Source organism: Somniosus microcephalus, unplaced genomic scaffold, assembly GCF_052327205.1.
Source record: "Somniosus microcephalus isolate GS21.2 unplaced genomic scaffold, FLI_Smic_1.0 unresolved_chr7, whole genome shotgun sequence".
In the NCBI taxonomy this organism is placed as follows: domain Eukaryota; kingdom Metazoa; phylum Chordata; class Chondrichthyes; order Squaliformes; family Somniosidae; genus Somniosus; species Somniosus microcephalus.
Genome location: NW_028225185.1, coordinates 2,794,163 through 2,813,603, shown reverse-complemented (window position 1 = coordinate 2,813,603; position 19,441 = coordinate 2,794,163). Strand labels below are relative to the sequence as shown.

At 57.3% G+C, this 19,441-nt stretch overlaps 1 protein-coding gene across 1 annotated transcript in view; it reads right to left on the bottom strand.

Moving 5' to 3' along the window:
• LOC147086381 (KH homology domain-containing protein 4-like) overlaps positions 1–19,441 on the bottom strand; it is a 41,040-nt gene continuing 21,599 nt past the window's right edge. The window contains exons 8-11 of the mRNA XM_085978451.1: positions 19,111–19,278; positions 15,922–16,031; positions 14,963–15,054; positions 1–5,377 (exon numbers count right to left, since the gene is read on the bottom strand). Coding sequence (XP_085834577.1) covers positions 5,172–5,377; positions 14,963–15,054; positions 15,922–16,031; positions 19,111–19,278 — 576 coding nt within the window. The 3' untranslated portion in view covers positions 1–5,171. The remainder of the gene's footprint in view (positions 5,378–14,962; positions 15,055–15,921; positions 16,032–19,110; positions 19,279–19,441) is intronic.

Here is a 19,441-nt window from a genome sequence, read left to right as displayed (position 1 = left end):
AAATGTTCAGCTTCATTTTATTTACAAAGGGCAAAATAAGAACTTTGTCACAATATTTACAAAGGCCAGAGATTATAACCGACGCACGAGGTTATAATAACCAGAAATTAGAACCCCGCTCCCCCGAGCATTCAGCCCACCCTGGACTATGATCAGCATTACCTGTTGAAGGCGTGCAGCGCACATGCAGGTGAGGGGAGCGTGCACAAGTTTTAAATTTGCAGTATTTGATGTTAACAATTCAGCTCCCACCAATAACAGGCCGAGAGAGAGTGGGGCAGTACAGCCGTCCCCAACACCTTCACATGTAGCACAAAGTGAATGCATCTGTTCCGGGGTTACAGAAAGACCCGCATTTCTCCACCTCAGGACGTCCCAAAGCGCTTTACAGCCAATGAAATACTTTAGTCACTGTTGTAATGTAGGAAACAGACAAGCCAATTTGCGCACAAAAGCTCCCACAAACAGCAATATGATAATGGCCGGGTAATCTGTTTTAGTGATGTTGGCTGAGGGAGAAATATTGGCCCCAGGACACCGGGGAGAACTCCCCCCTGCTCTTCTTCCAATAGCGCCCGTGGGATCTTTTACATCCACCTGAAAAGGTGGACAGGGCCTCGGTTTAACGTCTCATCCGAAAGACGGCCTCTCCGATAGTGTAGTGCTCGCTCAGTACCGCCCCTCCCACAGTGCGGCGCTCCCTCAGTACTGCCCCTCCGACAGTGCGGCGCTCCCTCAGTACCGCCCCTCCGACAGTGCGGCGCTCCCTCAGTACCGCCCCTCCGACAGTGCGGCGCTCCCTCAGTACCGCCCCTCCGACAGTGCGGCGCTCCCTCAGTACTGCACTGGGAGTGTCAGCCTAGATTTTTGTGCTCAAGTCTCTGGAGTGGGACTCGAACCCACGACTCGGACGTGAGAGAGTGTCACCCGCGGATTGAGCTCCAGGCATTGTCTATAGATTGGAGGGCTGGGTGAGGCCCGCCACTGGGAGGGGAAGGTGCTTTTTCTATATTAATTCGAGCTCTCGTGCTTTCCAAGCAACACCCACTTAACACAGAGCCCCAACAGTACCGGTGCCTTTATACAAGACTTAACATTACGATTATCTCGTGATGACGGGGCCCGGGAAATCTATCTGGAGCACACACGGGTTCCTTAGACTGTTCCACTCGGGCCTGGTTGCTCCATAGGATGTGATCAAAGTGGACCTGCTCCAGAGGCTGCTGCAGCCCTTTAAGAGCCAGCAGTGACCAATACAACTGGCAATTGGGAGCCAGGCACTGATGACAGTAACTGTGAGCTCCAACATAGCACTGCCAATCCAGCTTGACTTGTGGTGCGTAAAGACCCACTGATACTGGCTTCAAGGGTGCCTGATCCCAGGACAGGGCAGCTCAAACAGCAGCCAAGCACAAGAGGAAGGGAGGGGGAGCTATCTGGTGCGATCTGGGGAAGCAGAGGGAAGGGTTTGTGTTGGGCTGGTGTCCAGCGCATTGCGTAAAGGTTCAGACGGACATCCTCCCCCACCTCACCCCCCCCCCCCCCCCCCCCCTTGCTGGGGTGATTCATAGCTCGGTGAGCTACCCAGGGACCCAGCGCCACGCAGAGGGTGCTGCTCGCCGCGGCCAGGCCTGCAGCCCAGTTCCCGGTGACCCCGAGGAGCAGGGTTCCTGCACTGCGTGTGGGCGAGAGGAGCGGGCTTGGCTGCGATGCTCTGCAAACGCTCAGCGGGAGTGACGAGTTCGACTAGCTGGGACAGATGGGGAGAAACTCCCCGGAATACACAGGCCAGCCCTCGGCGAGAATCACAGACTCGCAATCCAGGTCCGCAAGCGGCTCCGGATGTTCAGTCGGAATCTCCGCTATTTACAGCATCTTCCTGTTCAGGATTCACCTTCCACCACAGCCCCAACTCCACGCATTTACGAGGGTCTTAATCAGAGGTTCCCAGGCAGCAGAATGAGCAGAACGCCCCGCACACCAGACAGTGGCTTTCAGAAGGGAGATTGAGATCATACAATGGCAACATGTTCCCGTAAAGGTCAAGAGTGGTTCCAAAAACCACAGGGAACCGTGGATGTCAGGGGATATACGAGAATGGATTAGGAAAAAAAGGAGGGCTTTTGGCAGATACAAAAGGCTAAAGACGGAGGAAGCCCTAGAGGAGTACAAAAAGTGCAGGGGGATACTTAAAAAAGAAATTAGGAGATCAAGGAGGGGCCATGAGATAACACTGGCGAGCAAAATAAAGGAAAATCCGAAGATGTTTTATAAGTATATTAAGGGTAAGAGGATAACTAGGGAAAAAATAGGGCCCATTAGGGACAAAAGTGGCAATGTGTGTGTGGAGCCGGAAGATGTAGATGGGGTTCTAAATGAATTTTTTGCATCCGTTTTCACTATGGAGAAGGACGATGTAGACATAGAAATAGGGCGGGGGGACTGTGATATGCTCGAACATATTAACATCGAGAGGGAGGAGGTATTGGCGGTTTTAGCTGGCCTAAAAATGGATAAATCCCCAGGCCCGGATGAAGTGTATCCCAGGCTGCTGTGTGAGGCAAAGGAGGAGATTGCGGGGGCTCTAACACATATATTCAGGACCTCTCTGGCCACAGGGGATGTGCCAGAGGACTGGGGAACCGCTAATGTAGTACCATTATTCAAGAAGGGTAGTAGGGAAAAACCGGGGAACTACAGGCCAGTGAGCCTAACATCAGTGGTAGGAAAATTATTGGAAAAAATCCTGAGGGACAAAATTTGTCTCTACTTGGAGAGGCAAGGATTAATCAGGGATAGTCAACATGGCTTTGTCAAGGGAAGATCATGTCTGACTAATTTGATTGAATTTTTTGAGGGGGTGACTAGGTGTGTGGATGAGGGTAACGCAGTGGATGTGGTATACATGGATTTCAGTAAGGCCTTCGATAAAGTCCCGCACAGGAGACTGGTCAAGAAGGTAAGAGCCCATGGAATCCAGGGTGCCTTGGCACATTGGATACAAAACTGGCTTAGTGGCAGAAGGCAGAGGGTGATGGTCGAAGGTTGTTTTTGTGACTGGAAGCCTGTGGCCAGTGGGGTACCACAGGGATCGGTGCTGGGTCCCTTGCTGTTTGTGGTCTACATTAATGACTTGGATATGAATGTAAAAGGTATGATCAGTAAGTTCGCGGATGATACAAAAATTGGTAGGGTGGTAAATAGCGAGGAGGGTAGCCTCAGTCTGCAGGACGATATAGATGGGTTGGTCAGATGGGCGGAACAGTGGCAAATGGAATTTAACCCGGAAAAGTGCGAGGTGATGCACTTTGGGGGGACTAACAAGGCAAAGGAATACACAATGAATGGAAAGACCCTAGGCAAGACGGAGGGTCAGAGGGATCTGGGTGTGCAAGTACACAGATCCCTGAAGGCGGCGGAACAGGTGGATAAGGTGGTAAAAAAGGCATATGGGATACTTGCCTTCATTAGCCGAGGCATAGAATATAAGAGCAAGGAGGTTATGATGGAGCTGTATAAAACACTGGTTAGGCCACAGCTGGAATACTGTGTGCAGTTCTGGTCGCCACACTACAGGAAGGATGTGATTGCGTTAGAGAGGGTGCAGAGGAGGTTCACCAGGATGTTACCAGGGCTGGAGCGCTTCAGCTATGAAGAGAGACTGGGCAGATTGGGTTTGTTTTCCTTGGAGCAGAGGAGGCTGAGGGGGGACATGATTGAGGTGTACAAAATTAGGATGGATGCTGAGGAGCTTTTTCCCCTCAGTAGAGGGGTCAATAACTAGGGGGCATAGATTCAAGGTAAAGGGCGGGAGGTTTAGAGGGGATTTGAGAAAGAACTTTTTCACCCAGAGGGTGGTTGGAGTCTGGAACTCACTGCCTGAAAGGGTTGTGGAGGCAGAAACCCTCACAACATTTAAGAAGCATTTGGATGTGCACTTGAAATGCCACAGCATACAAGGCTACGGGCCAAATGCTGGAATATGGGATTAGATTAGACAGGGCTTGATGGCCGGTGCGGACACGATGGGCCGAAGGGCCTCTATCCGTGCTGTATTACTCTATGACTCTATGAGTACAGCTCGCCCCCCACTCCCACAAAGCCAGCTCAGCGAGTGCTGGCCAGCGATCCCAGTGCCCAGGATCCACAGGACAGTCCCGCGCGGAGAAAGCGCCCCAGGATACACAGGACAGTCCTGCGTGGAGAAAGCACCGCCTCCCAGGATATACAGGACAGTCCCGCGCGGAAAAAGCACCCCAGGATACACAGGACAGTCCCACGCGGAGAAAGCTCTGCCGCCCAGGATATACAGGACAGTCCCACGCGGAGAAAGCTCTGCCGCCCAGGATACACAGGACAGTCCCGCGCGGAGAAAGCACCCCAGGATACACAGGACAGTCCCGCGCAGAGAAAGCACCGCCTCCCAGGATACCCAGGACAGTCCCGCGCGGAGAAAGCGCCATCGCCCAGGACAGTCCCACGCGGAGAAAGCGCCATCGCCCAGGACAGTCCTGTGCGGAGAAAGCGCCATCGCCCAGGACAGTCCCGCGCGGAGAAAGTGGCCCAGGATACACAGGACAGTCCCGCGCAGAGAAAGCGCCATCGCCCAGGACAGTCCCGCGCGGAGAAAGCGGCCCAGGATACACAGGACAGTCCCGCGCAGAGAAAGCGCCATCGCCCAGGACAGTCCCGCGCGGAGAAAGCGCCATCGCCCAGGACAGTCCTGCGCGGAGAAAGCGTCGCCGTGCGTCCTCACATCGCCACCAAAGTCCCCTTTAATTGGGTGGATTTTCCAATCAAAAGCCAGAGCGCTGCGCGGCTTAAAGGGAACATCGAGCGCCTCACAGCGCCACATCTGTCTCCGAGACTCCGACAAGCCGCAAGGAAAATAAAAATAAACTTCCAACTTTTGAGAACTAAATATTTCTTGGCAAACATTCTCGCAACCCCCCCCCCCCCCCACAAAAGCATAATGTTTGAAGCCAACAATCTGACCGTGCGCTAGCAGAATGGCGGGGCCCTCGCCATGCTCCGCCAAGCATCTTTGTGCCAGTCTGGAGGCCAAGAGTCCACAGTAACATCGCCAGCCGCCGTGATCTTCGGGTGGGTGGGTTGTTTGGGAGGGGGGAGGGGGGTTTGTCCGCTGTTGGCCCTGTCCTGAAGACAGTCGACTACGGCGCCATCCAGAAGGGCATCTGTTGCTGCGCCCGCTGGTGGGGCAGAGCGAAGCGGCATCCGGCGCTCCAGCTCTGGTCCAGGCCGTGCCGCCTTCGGCAACGTTCCTCCTCCTCGTCCGACGAGTCGCCTCCGTAGGACACCAGCCGGGATCCCCGGTCGCCCGCTCTCCTCATCTTCATCAAGGGCTCCACAGGACGATCTAGAGATGGGCAAAGAACGAGAGACACAAACACACACACGACACACACACACACACGACAGAATCAACAGTCCCAAACAAAAACAGCAGCTCGAGAAAGAAAGTGGTTTGTTATTGGGAGGCATTTGTTGTTGTTGTCATCGAAGTGGCGCGGGTTTGGCACACGGGCCCAGGGCGGTCCGACACACGGGCCCAGGGCGGTCCGGCACACGGGAGGCAGGACAGCACAATCAACGTTTCATCAGCCACGGCAGCAGCAGAACCATGAAAGAGAGAAACAGAGAGAGAGAGAGAGAAACACAAAGAGAGAAAGGTGGTGTTAGAACGTGTTCTATCAGCTTTCCCCTTCCACCTGCAGGGCTGTCTCTGACCAAGGGGACTTACTAAGTAACCCAACACTCCACTGACACGAGCCCCGCGTCTGGGCACTTATCAGTCACTGAGTGCCGAATCTCCGCTACGGCAGGTTTATTGCCAACATCTGCTGACTCTCCCTGGGCTATAGGCCCCATCAGTGTGGCCCCCTAAGTACCCCCCGCTCTATAACCCAAGGACAGTGATCAGGAGCAGGAACCCTGGCTGATTTCCCCTCTCCCTAACCCACGGGTCACTGGACAGTGATCAGGAGCAGGAACCCTGGCTGATTTCCCCTCTAACCCAGGAGTCACTGGACAGTGATCAGGAGCAGGAACCCTGGCTGATTTCCCCCTCTCTTTAACCCAGGGGTCACTGGACAGTGATCAGGAGCAGGAACCCTGGCTGATTTCCCCTCTCTCTAACCCAGGGGTCACTGGGCAGTGATCAGGAGCAGGAACCCTGGCTGATTTCCCCTCTCTCTAACCCAGGGGTCACTGGACAGTGATCAGGAGCAGGAACCCTGGCTGATTTCCCCTCTCTCTAACCCGGGGGTCACTGGACAGTGATCAGGAGCAGGAGCCCTGGCTGATTTCCCTGCTCTCTAACCCAGGGGTCACTGGACAGCGGTCAGGAGCAGGAAACCTGGCTGATTTCCTCTCTCTCTAACCCAGGGGTCACTGGACAGTGATCAGGAGCAGGAACCCTGGCTGATTTCCCCTCTCTCTAACCCAGGGGTCACTGGACAGTGATCAGGAGCAGGAACCCTGGCAGATTTCCCCTCTCTCTAACCAATTGGTCACTGGACAGTGATCAGGAGCAGGAACCCTGGCTGATCTTTCTCCCTGGCCCACTCTAGCCCCAATTGTGAATAGATAATTCAGCACAGACCAGGTACGAACCTGCAGGCTCCACACAGTTCAAGACGACAAATTAAATTTAATAAACTTCCCATCCCAGTCGACAAGTAAATTCTCACCCCCGAAAGCTGGACGGACATGTGGATGTTGAAAGTTAGCAAAAATGAAGCAGGGCTACCTGGGACCTCTGGTCAGTATCAGGGGAACTGCATGAGAGAGTCTCACCGGCCCAAACCTTAGACTGATACCTGGGATGGCAGGAATGACGTATGAGGAGAGATTGGGTCGATTGGGCTTATATTCGCTAGAGTTTAGAAGAATGAGAGGGGATCTCATTGAAACTTATAAAGTTCTAACAGGACTAGACAGACTAGATGCAGGAAAAATGTTCCCGATGGCAGGGGAGTCCAGAACCAGGGGTCACAGTCTAAGGATAAGGGGTAAGCCATTTAGGACAGAGAGGAGGAGGAATTTCTTCACCCAGAGAGTGGTGAACCTGTGGAATTCTCTACCACAGAAGGCAGTAGAGGCCAATTCATTAAATATAATCAAGAAGGAGTTGGATATATTTCTTGAGGCTAAAGGGATCAAGGGATATGGGGAGAAGGCAGGGACAGGGTACTGAGTTTGGATGATCAGCCATGATCTCATTGAATGGCGGAGCAGGCTCGAGGGGCCGAATGGCCGACTCCTGCTCCGATCTTCTATGTTTCTATGTTACCTTGCAGCAGTGCGATCAGCACCTGCACACTCGACTGAAGGATCAGGCCCACATTCCCCAACACTGGGGCGATGGGACACGGGATCAGACCTACATTCCCCAACACTGGGGCGATGGGACACGGGATCAGACCCACATTCCCCAGCACTGGGGCGATGGGACACGGGATCAGTCCCACATTCCCCAACGCTGGGGCGATGGGACACGGGATCAGTCCCACAGTTCCCAACACTGGGACGATGGGACACGGGATCAGTCCCACATTCCCCAACACTGGGGCGATGGGACACGGGATCATACCCACATTCCCCAACACTGGGGCGATGGGACACGGGATCAGTCCCACATTCCCCAACACTGGGGCGATGGGACACGGGATCAGACCCACATTCCCCAACACTGGGGCGATGGGACACGGGATCAGACCCACATTCCCCAACACTGGGGCGATGGGACACTGGGGCGATGGGACACGGGATCAGTCCCACATTCCCCAACACTGGGGCGATGGGACACGGGATCAGACCCACATTCCCCAACACTGGGGCGATGGGACACGGGATCAGACCCACATTCCCCAACACTGGGGCGATGGGACACTGGGGCGATGGGACACGGGATCAGTCCCACATTCCCCAACACTGGGGCAATGGGACACGGGATCAGTCCCACATTCCCCAACACTTGGGCGATGGGACACGGGATCAGACCCACATTCCCCAACACTGGGGCGGTGGGACACGGGATCAGTCCCACATTCCCCAACACTGGGGCGATGGGACACGGGATCAGACCCACATTCCCCAACACTGGGGCGGTGGGACACTGGATCAGACCCACATTCCCCAACACTGGGGCGATAGGACACGGGATCAGACCCACATTCCCCAACACTGGGGCGATGGGACACGGGATCAGACCCACATTCCCCAACACTGGGGCGATGGGACACGGGATCAGTCCCACATTCCCCAACGCTGGGGCGATGGGACACGGGATCAGACCCACATTCCCCAACACTGGGGCACTGGGACACTGGATCAGACCCACATTCCCCAACACTGGGGCGATGGGACACGGGATCAGACCCACATTCCCCAACACTGGGGCGATGGGACACGGGATCAGACCTACATTCCCCAACACTGGGGCGATGGGACACGGGATCAGTCCCACATTCCCCAACACTGGGGCGATGGGACACGGGATCAGACCCACATTCCCCAACACTGGGGCGATGGGACACGGGATCAGACCCACATTCCCCAACACTGGGGCGATGGGACACGGGATCAGACCCACATTCCCCAGCACTGGGGCGATGGGACACTGGATCAGACCCACATTCCCCAACACTGGGGCGATGGGACACGGGATCAGTCCCACATTCCCCAACACTGGGGCGATGGGACACGGGATCAGTCCCACATTCCCCAACACTGGGGCGATGGGACACGGGCTCAGACCCACATTCCCCAACACTGGGGCGATGGGACACGGGATCAGTCCCACATTCCCCAACACTGGGGCGATGGGACACGGGATCAGTCCCACATTCCCCAACACTGGGGCGATGGGACACGGGATCAGACCCACATTCCCCAACACTGGGGCGATGGGACACGGGATCAGACCCACATTCCCCAACACTGGGGCGATGGGACACGGGATCAGTCCCACATTCCCCAACACTGGGGCGATGGGACACGGGATCAGTCCCACATTCCCCAACACTGGGACGATGGGACACGGGCTCAGACCCACATTCCCCAACACTGGGGCGATGGGACACGGGATCAGACCCACATTCCCCAACACTGGGGCGATGGGACACGGGATCAGACCCACATTCCCCAACACTGGGGCGATGGGACATGGGATCAGTCCCACATTCCCCAACACTGGGGCACTGGGACACGGGCTCAGACCCACATTCCCCAACACTGGGGCGATGGGACACGGGATCAGACCCACATTCCCCAACACTGGGGCGATGGGACACGGGATCAGTCCCACATTCCCCAACACTGGGGCGATGGGACACGGGATCAGACCCACATTCCCCAACACTGGGGCGATGGGACACGGGATCAGACCCACATTCCCCAACACTGGGGCGATGGGACACGGGATCAGACCCACATTCCCCAACACTGGGGCGATGGGACACGGGATCAGTCCCACATTCCCCAACACTGGGGCGATGGGACACTGGATCAGACCCACATTCCCCAGCACTGGGGCGATGGGACACGGGATCAGACCCACATTCCCCAACACTGGGGCGATGGGACACTGGATCAGACCCACATTCCCCAACACTGGGGCGATGGGACACGGGATCAGACCCACATTCCCCAACACTGGGGCGATGGGACGCGGGATCAGTCCCACATTCCCCAACACTGGGGCAATGGGACACGGGATCAGACCCACATTCCCCAACACTGGGGCGATGGGACACGGGATCAGACCCACATTCCCCAACACTGGGACGATGGGACACGGGATCAGACCCACATTCCCCAACACTGGGGCGATGGGACACGGGATCAGACCCACATTCCCCAACACTGGGGCGATGGGACACGGGATCAGACCCACATTCCCCAACACTGGGGCGATGGGACACGGGATCAGACCCACATTCCCCAACACTGGGGCGGTGGGACACGGGATCAGTCCCACATTCCCCAACACTGGGGCGATGGGACACGGGATCAGACCCACATTCCCCAACGCTGGGGCGATGGGACACGGGATCAGTCCCACATTCCCCAACACTGGGGCGATGGGACACGGGATCAGACCTACATTCCCCAACACTGGGGCGATGGGACACGGGATCAGACCCACATTCCCCAACACTGGGGCGATGGGACACGGGATCAGACCCACATTCCCCAACACTGGGGCGATGGGACACGGGATCAGACCCACATTCCCCAACACTGGGGCGATGGGACACGGGATCAGACCCACATTCCCCAACACTGGGGCGATGGGACGCGGGATCAGACCCACATTCCCCAACACTGGGGCGATGGGACACTGGGGCGATGGGACACGGGATCAGTCCCACATTCCCCAACACTGGGGCGATGGGACACGGGATCAGACCCACATTCCCCAACACTGGGGCGATGGGACACGGGATCAGACCCACATTCCCCAACACTGGGGCGATGGGACACTGGGGCGATGGGACACGGGATCAGTCCCACATTCCCCAACACTGGGGCAATGGGACACGGGATCAGTCCCACATTCCCCAACACTTGGGCGATGGGACACGGGATCAGACCCACATTCCCCAACACTGGGGCGGTGGGACACGGGATCAGTCCCACATTCCCCAACACTGGGGCGATGGGACACGGGATCAGACCCACATTCCCCAACACTGGGGCGATAGGACACGGGATCAGACCCACATTCCCCAACACTGGGGCGATGGGACACGGGATCAGTCCCACATTCCCCAACACTGGGGCAATGGGACACGGGATCAGTCCCACATTCCCCAACACTTGGGCGATGGGACACGGGATCAGACCCACATTCCCCAACACTGGGGCGGTGGGACACGGGATCAGTCCCACATTCCCCAACACTGGGGCGATAGGACACGGGATCAGACCCACATTCCCCAACACTGGGGCGATGGGACACGGGATCAGACCCACATTCCCCAACACTGGGGCGATAGGACACGGGATCAGACCCACATTCCCCAACACTGGGGCGATGGGACACGGGATCAGACCCACATTCCCCAACACTGGGGCGATGGGACACGGGATCAGTCCCACATTCCCCAACACTGGGGCGATAGGACACGGGATCAGACCCACATTCCCCAACACTGGGGCGATGGGACACGGGATCAGACCCACATTCCCCAACACTGGGGCGATGGGACACGGGATCAGTCCCACATTCCCCAACACTGGGGCGATAGGACACGGGATCAGACCCACATTCCCCAACACTGGGGCGGTGGGACACTGGATCAGACCCACATTCCCCAACACTGGGGCGATAGGACACGGGATCAGACCCACATTCCCCAACACTGGGGCGATGGGACACGGGATCAGACCCACATTCCCCAACACTGGGGCGATGGGACACGGGATCAGTCCCACATTCCCCAACGCTGGGGCGATGGGACACGGGATCAGACCCACATTCCCCAACACTGGGGCACTGGGACACTGGATCAGACCCACATTCCCCAACACTGGGGCGATGGGACACGGGATCAGACCCACATTCCCCAACACTGGGACGATGGGACACGGGATCAGACCCACATTCCCCAACACTGGGGCGATGGGACACGGGATCAGACCCACATTCCCCAACACTGGGGCGATGGGACACGGGATCAGACCTACATTCCCCAACACTGGGGCGATGGGACACGGGATCAGTCCCACATTCCCCAACACTGGGGCGATGGGACACGGGATCAGACCCACATTCCCCAACACTGGGGCGATGGGACGCGGGATCAGACCCACATTCCCCAACACTGGGGCGATGGGACACGGGATCAGACCTACATTCCCCAACACTGGGGCGATGGGACACGGGATCAGACCCACATTCCCCAGCACTGGGGCGATGGGACACGGGATCAGACCCACATTCCCCAACACTGGGGCGATGGGACACGGGATCAGACCCACATTCCCCAGCACTGGGGCGATGGGACACTGGATCAGACCCACATTCCCCAACACTGGGGCGATGGGACACGGGATCAGACCCACATTCCCCAGCACTGGGGCGATGGGACACGGGATCAGTCCCACATTCCCCAACACTGGGGCGATGGGACACGGGATCAGTCCCACATTCCCCAACACTGGGGCGATGGGACACGGGCTCAGACCCACATTCCCCAACACTGGGGCGATGGGACACGGGATCAGTCCCACATTCCCCAACACTGGGGCGATGGGACACGGGATCAGTCCCACATTCCCCAACACTGGGGCGATGGGACACGGGATCAGACCCACATTCCCCAACACTGGGGCGATGGGACACGGGATCAGACCCACATTCCCCAACACTGGGGCGATGGGACACGGGATCAGTCCCACATTCCCCAACACTGGGGCGATGGGACACGGGATCAGTCCCACATTCCCCAACACTGGGACGATGGGACGCTGGATCAGACCCACATTCCCCAACACTGGGGCGATGGGACACGGGATCAGACCCACATTCCCCAACACTGGGGCGATGGGACACGGGCTCAGACCCACATTCCCCAACACTGGGGCACTGGGACACGGGCTCAGACCCACATTCCCCAACACTGGGGCGATGGGACACGGGATCAGACCCACATTCCCCAACACTGGGGCGATGGGACACGGGATCAGACCCACATTCCCCAACACTGGGGCGGTGGGACACGGGATCAGTCCCACATTCCCCAACACTGGGGCGATGGGACACTGGATCAGTCCTACATTCCCCAACACTGGGGCACTGGGACACGGGATCAGACCCACATTCCCCAACACTGGGGCGATGGGACACGGGATCAGACCCACATTCCCCAACACTGGGGCGATGGGACACGGGATCAGTCCCACATTCCCCAACACTGGGGCGATGGGACACGGGATCAGTCCTACATTCCCCAACACTGGGGCACTGGGACACGGGATCAGACCCACATTCCCCAACACTGGGGCGATGGGACACGGGATCAGACCCACATTCCCCAACGCTGGGGCGATGGGACACGGGATCAGACCCACATTCCCCAACACTGGGGCGATGGGACACGGGATCAGACCCACATTCCCCAACACTGGGGCGATGGGACACGGGATCAGACCCACATTCCCCAACACTGGGGCGATGGGACACGGGATCAGACCCACATTCCCCAACACTGGGGCGATGGGACGCGGGATCAGACCCACATTCCCCAACACTGGGGCGATGGGACACGGGATCAGACCCACATTCCCCAACACTGGGGCGATGGGACACGGGATCAGACCCACATTCCCCAACACTGGGGCGATGGGACACGGGATCAGACCCACATTCCCCAACACTGGGGCGATGGGACACGGGATCAGACCCACATTCCCCAACACTGGGACGATGGGACACGGGATCAGACCCACATTCCCCAACACTGGGGCGATGGGACACGGGATCAGACCCACATTCCCCAACACTGGGGCGAGGGGACACGGGATCAGACCCACATTCCCCAACACTGGGGCGATGGGACACGGGATCAGACCCACATTCCCCAACACTGGGGCGATGGGACACGGGCTCAGACCCACATTCCCCAACACTGGGGCGATGGGACACGGGATCAGACCCACATTCCCCAACACTGGGGCGATGGGACACGGGATCAGACCCACATTCCCCAACACTGGGGCGATGGGACACGGGATCAGACCCACATTCCCCAACACTGGGGCGATGGGACACGGGATCAGTCCCACATTCCCCAACACTGGGGCGATGGGACACGGGATCAGTCCCACATTCCCCAACACTGGGGCGATGGGACACGGGATCAGACCCACATTCCCCAACACTGGGGCGATGGGACACGGGATCAGTCCCACATTCCCCAACACTGGGGCACTGGGACACTGGATCAGTCCCACATTCCCCAACACTGGGGCGATGGGACACGGGATCAGGCCCACATTCCCCAACACTGGGGCGATGGGACACGGGATCAGACCCACATTCCCCAACACTGGGGCGATGGGACGCGGGATCAGACCCACATTCCCCAACACTGGGACGATGGGACACGGGATCAGGCCCACATTCCCCAACACTGGGGCGATGGGACACGGGATCAGACCCACATTCCCCAACACTGGGGCGATGGGACACGGGATCAGACCCACATTCCCCAACACTGGGGCACTGGGACACGGGATCAGACCCACAATCACCAACACTGGGGCGATGGGACACGGGATCAGACCCACATTCCCCAACACTGGGGCGATGGGACACGGGATCAGACCCACATTCCCCAACACTGGGGCGATGGGACACGGGATCAGACCCACATTCCCCAACACTGGGGCGATGGGACACGGGATCAGACCCACATTCCCCAACACTGGGGCGATGGGACACGGGATCAGACCCACATTCCCCAACACTGGGGCACTGGGACACGGGATCAGACCCACAATCACCAACACTGGGGCACTGGGACACTGGATCAGTCGCAAATTACAAGGGTCATTTAGCTAATGGAATAAAACTTGGGGAAAAATCTGTGCGGTGAGGCCGATAATAGCAACATGACTGCTTGCATTCGAGAGCGGGTCAGAGAGACTCGGTCTTACACCAGACAGTGAGGGCTGTCCTATGAGGAGAGATTGAGTAGATTGGGCCGATACTCTCTGGAGTTCAGAAGAATGAGAGGTGATCTCATTGAAACATATCAGATTCTGAGGGGGATTGACAGGGTAGATGCTGAGAGGCTGTTTCCCCCTGGCTCGGGAGTCTAGAACGCGGGGTCACAGTCTCAGGATAAGGGTATGTAAGCTCTCCACTCCCACCAAGACCCCCCCCCCCCCCCCCCGAGTCAATGCCGAGCCGCGGTCCAGGCAGCTCACTCACCCAGAGACGGCGAGGGTCCGTACATTTCCCGGAGGTCTTCCGGTTGAATGAATTCTTCGGTCAGAAGTCGCAGTGGTGGGGGCATCAGCTGCCTGTTTTGGGGGGGGGGGGGGGGGAACAGAGCAGTGGCTGGATTAGCAGAGTCCGACCTTTGACTTGGAGCAGTGAACCAGGCTCAGAAATACTTCTCGAGCAGAGATACAACAAAAAATATTCAGCGTCACGGAATGAGAATGACAAATCCCCAATGGGAGCTTGAGGGGAGTCGAGGGCGGGAAAGTGGCCAAGATCAGATCAGCCACGATCTCACTGAATGGCGGGGCAGGTTTGAGGGGCCGAATGGCCGACTCCTGCTCCTAATTCTTATGGAAGTTCAAACGCAGACTATCCACTAAAGTTATTCCTGGTTCCCACATGTAACCTCGAAGCCCCCGAACCAGCTCACCAGGGCGCCAATGCACTGGCAAACACGGTACTGAGCCCCACAGGACGGGAAGGAGCCGGAACCATTCCCCGTCTGTGCGGAGTGAACCGATTTGAGCCCAGGCGGCGGCAGCGGGGGGCTCGCGGTGGCCTGGGTCGGAGGGGGACGCACGAGCTCGGCTTCCCGCTCCTGATGGAAAGCGGTCGCCAGGCGAGGATCCGACCGGGCTCGGCTCCAATGGCGAGGCAGCCCATGGCCGTTCAGCATCGCAGGAAGAGCGGGGGGCCGGCACGGACCATCGAGCACCAAGGAAACCGACACCTGGCGTCGTCAATTCTCCGCAGAAACACTCCTCGGCGTCAGAGACCCCAGCCCAGCATGTGAGGGGCGGGGGGCCGCACTGGGTGAAGTCAGCTCACTCGGCGTGGGAAGACCCGCGGTGATTGGCACCGCCCGCAGGGATCAGAACCACCGCGGGCAGATGTTTCCCGGAACCGGCCCAGATTTTAAAATACACAACGACGCAGACACCCACCTGTCCCTCTCCTTCTCCCTGCCACAGGAATCAGCGAAGATCACACCAGCTCCACTTCGCCCGCTCTGAGGGGACCCTGTACCTAAATTAGTCATATGAATGGGTCCATGCTATGAGCAGAAGAAAGCAGCAGCATTAGCAGCAGTAACAGCACTCCCACCGCAACATCCTGTTGCTAGGCTGCAGACGTGAACACACGCTCACTACCGTAAGTCTAGTCAAAGGGGCGCCGTCAACTGCACGGCCATTCGCTCCGGGACCGCGACTAACACCCAAACTAAACGAGAGCTCCCGGCCGTGTGCCAGATTTCACAGCCTGCGGGTAAGGCTGCTTCCAGGCCCGGGCTTCTGGCACCGTTTCAGTCCAGGGGCACAGGAAGAGAGCCCGCAGGAAATGCAGCTTACAGCAACACCATCGCCTGATCTCCCCCCGCCCCCCCCCAACCCACCCCTCTCCCGGGATCCTTCAACACACAGACCAGACCAGCACCACAAACCCTGGTCCGTGGAGTGCGCAACATGATTCAGTGACACGAGACAATACCGCTAGCAGCTGGCTACAGACCTGCAACACTGCCAGGGCGGTACCTGCCCCGGAGTAGGGACAGTGTGGAGGGAGCTTTACTCTGTATCTAACCCCGTGCTGTACCTGCCCCGGAGCGTTTGATGGGGATAGTGTAGAGGGAGCTTTACTCTGTATCTAACCCGTGCTGTACCTGCCCCGGAGTGTTTGATGGGACAGTGTAGAGGGAGCTTTACTCTGTATCTAACCCGTGCTGTACCTGCCCCGGAGTGTTTGATGGGACAGTGTAGAGGGAGCTTTACTCTGTATCTAACCCGTGCTGTACCTGCCCTGGGAGTGTTTGATGGGACAGTGTAGAGGGAGCTTTACTCTGTATCTAACCCCGTGCTGTACCTGCCCCGGAGCGTTTGATGGGGATAGTGTAGAGGGAGCTTTACTCTGTATCTAACCCGTGCTGTACCTGCCCCGGAGTGTTTGATGGGACAGTGTAGAGGGAGCTTTACTCTGTATCTAACCCATGCTGTACCTGCCCTGGGAATGTTTGATGGGGACAGTGTAGAGGGAGCTTTACTCTGTATCTAACCCGTGCTGTACCTGCCCTGGGAGTGTTTGATGGGACAGTGTAGAGGGAGCTTTACTCTGTATCTAACCCGTGCTGTACCTGCCCCGGGAGTGTTTGATGGGACAGTGTAGAGGGAGCTTTACTCTGTATCTAACCCGTGCTGTACCTGCCCCGGAGTGTTTGATGGGACAGTGTAGAGGGAGTGTTTGATGGGATAGTGGCGATCAGTAACTAGTGGTGTTCCGCAGGGGTCAGTGCTGGGACCCCAACTCTTTACAATCTATATTAACGATTTGGAGGAAGGGACCGAGTGCAACGTATCCAAGTTTGCCGACGATACAAAGATGGGAGGGAAAGCAGTGAGTGAGGAGGACATAAAAAACCTGCAAAAGGACATAGACAGGCTAAGTGAGTGGGCAGAAATTTGGCAGATGCAATATAATGTTGGAAAGTGTGAGGTTATGCACTTTGGCAGAAAAAATCAAAGAGCAAGTTATTATCTAAATGGAGAGAAACTGCAAAGTGCTACAGTACTAAGGGATCTGGGGGTCCTGGTGCATGAAACACAGAAGGTTAGTATGCAGGTGCAGCAGGTGATCAGGAAGGCCAATGGAATCTTGGATTTTATTGCAAGGGGGATGGAGTATAAAAACAGGGAAGTCTTGCTGCAGTTATACAGGGTATTGGTGAGGCCACACCTGGAATATTGCGTACAGTTTTGGTTTCCATATTTAAGAAAAGATATACTTGCTCTCGAGGCAGTTCAGAGAAGGTTCACTCGGTTGATTCCGGAGATGAGGGGGTTGACGTATGAGGAAAGGTTGAGTAGGTTGGGCCTCTACTCATTGGAATTCAGAAGAATGAGAGGCGATCTTATCGAAACATATAAGATTGTGAGGGGGCTTGATCGGGTGGATGCGGGGAGGATGTTTCCACTGATGGGTGAGACTAGAACTAGGGGGCATAATCTTAGAATAAGGGGCTGCCGTTTCAAAACTGTGATGAGGAGAAACTTCTTCAAATCTATGGAATTTGCTACCTCAGAGAGCTGTGGAAGCTGCGACATTAAATAAATTTAAAACGGAGATAGACAGTTTCCTAGCTGATAAGGGAATTAGGGGTTACGGGGAGAGGGCAGGGAAGTGGACGTGAGTCTAGGTTCGGATCAGCCATGATAATATTGAATGGCGGAGCAGGCCCGAGGGGCCGTATGGCCTACTCCTGCTCCTACTTCTTATGTTAGTGTAGAGGGAGCTCCCGGGCTCTCTAACACCAGTGGCTGTCTTCCACAGCAGCATTCTAACAGCTTGGAATCCACGGCAATATCAGGGTGTGTGTACTGACGAGGGATGCAGCTTTTCAGGATATCCGTGCTGCCTCTATTAAAAAGCCAGAGATGCAAGTTGGGCAGTCAATGAGCCCTCGAACTCGCTCTGTTACTGGAGACCCCCCCGGCTACAATAGGCACTGAGATAATGCTCGCCAGTCCAGCTCTCGCCGCGCTCTCTGGGCCTGGACCGGAGCAAGGACTCACGCTGTCACGTTCATTGTTTACACCAAACGCGGAAGGCGCCCCCCCGGGACACACACACACACACACACACAATGAGCTCTGACATTGGGGCGGGGCAGGGCAGGGCTGAGAGAAGGCCCTTTCCTCGGGACCAGATGAAAGCAGCCACGATAAGTCAGACCGGTAGTTAAACCGTGTCTCGCGCACCGCCCCTCTGACAGGGCAGCTCTCCCTCGGTGCTGCAGTGGGGCGCCGGCCTCAGCGAGGTGCTCGAGTCCCAGGACGGGGGCGACACTCCGAGCCTGGGTGGCACCCTCAGCATCTCCCGCCAGCTGGCGAGGCCGTGCCACATCCTGGGTGGGTGCGGGTGGGTGGGTGGGTGGGGGGGGGGGATCGAAACGAAGTGGGAGAAGAAAGTAAAGATCTTTCCTTGCAGCGGGGGCTCAAAGGTTGCGGAGCGGAGCACCGGCGCAGTGCGAGTACAGGCTAACAGTCTACCAGCGGCCACCGCGGCCCAGCAAGCCCCCAGAGCGCGCGCGCGGGTTCTGCCGCCTTTCGCAATCCCGCCGCGGGTGAGGGCGCATCTCCCACCTGGTACCCCAACAGTGCCGACTCCTCCTCGCTCTCTTCGGTGAAGCGCCTCTTCTGGCCCTGGGGTGGCGGGAGGGGGCCCGGGGTTCTCGCTGCAGCCAACATCCCGCCGTAACCTGCCGCGTTGTTCATGGGCAGCGGCGGCGCGTAGCCGCCAACCGCAGGGTTCTGTCACAGACACAAACGGGAAACAAGACACCTTTTTAATCGGGGCGTAGCAGACTGCAGAATGGGGGCGGTATTAGCTACTGGACCCCCTTCTCCCCCCTCCCCCCTCACCCCACAGGCAGGCAGGCATCCTTCGGTACCTCACTGAACTGACCAGTCTTCA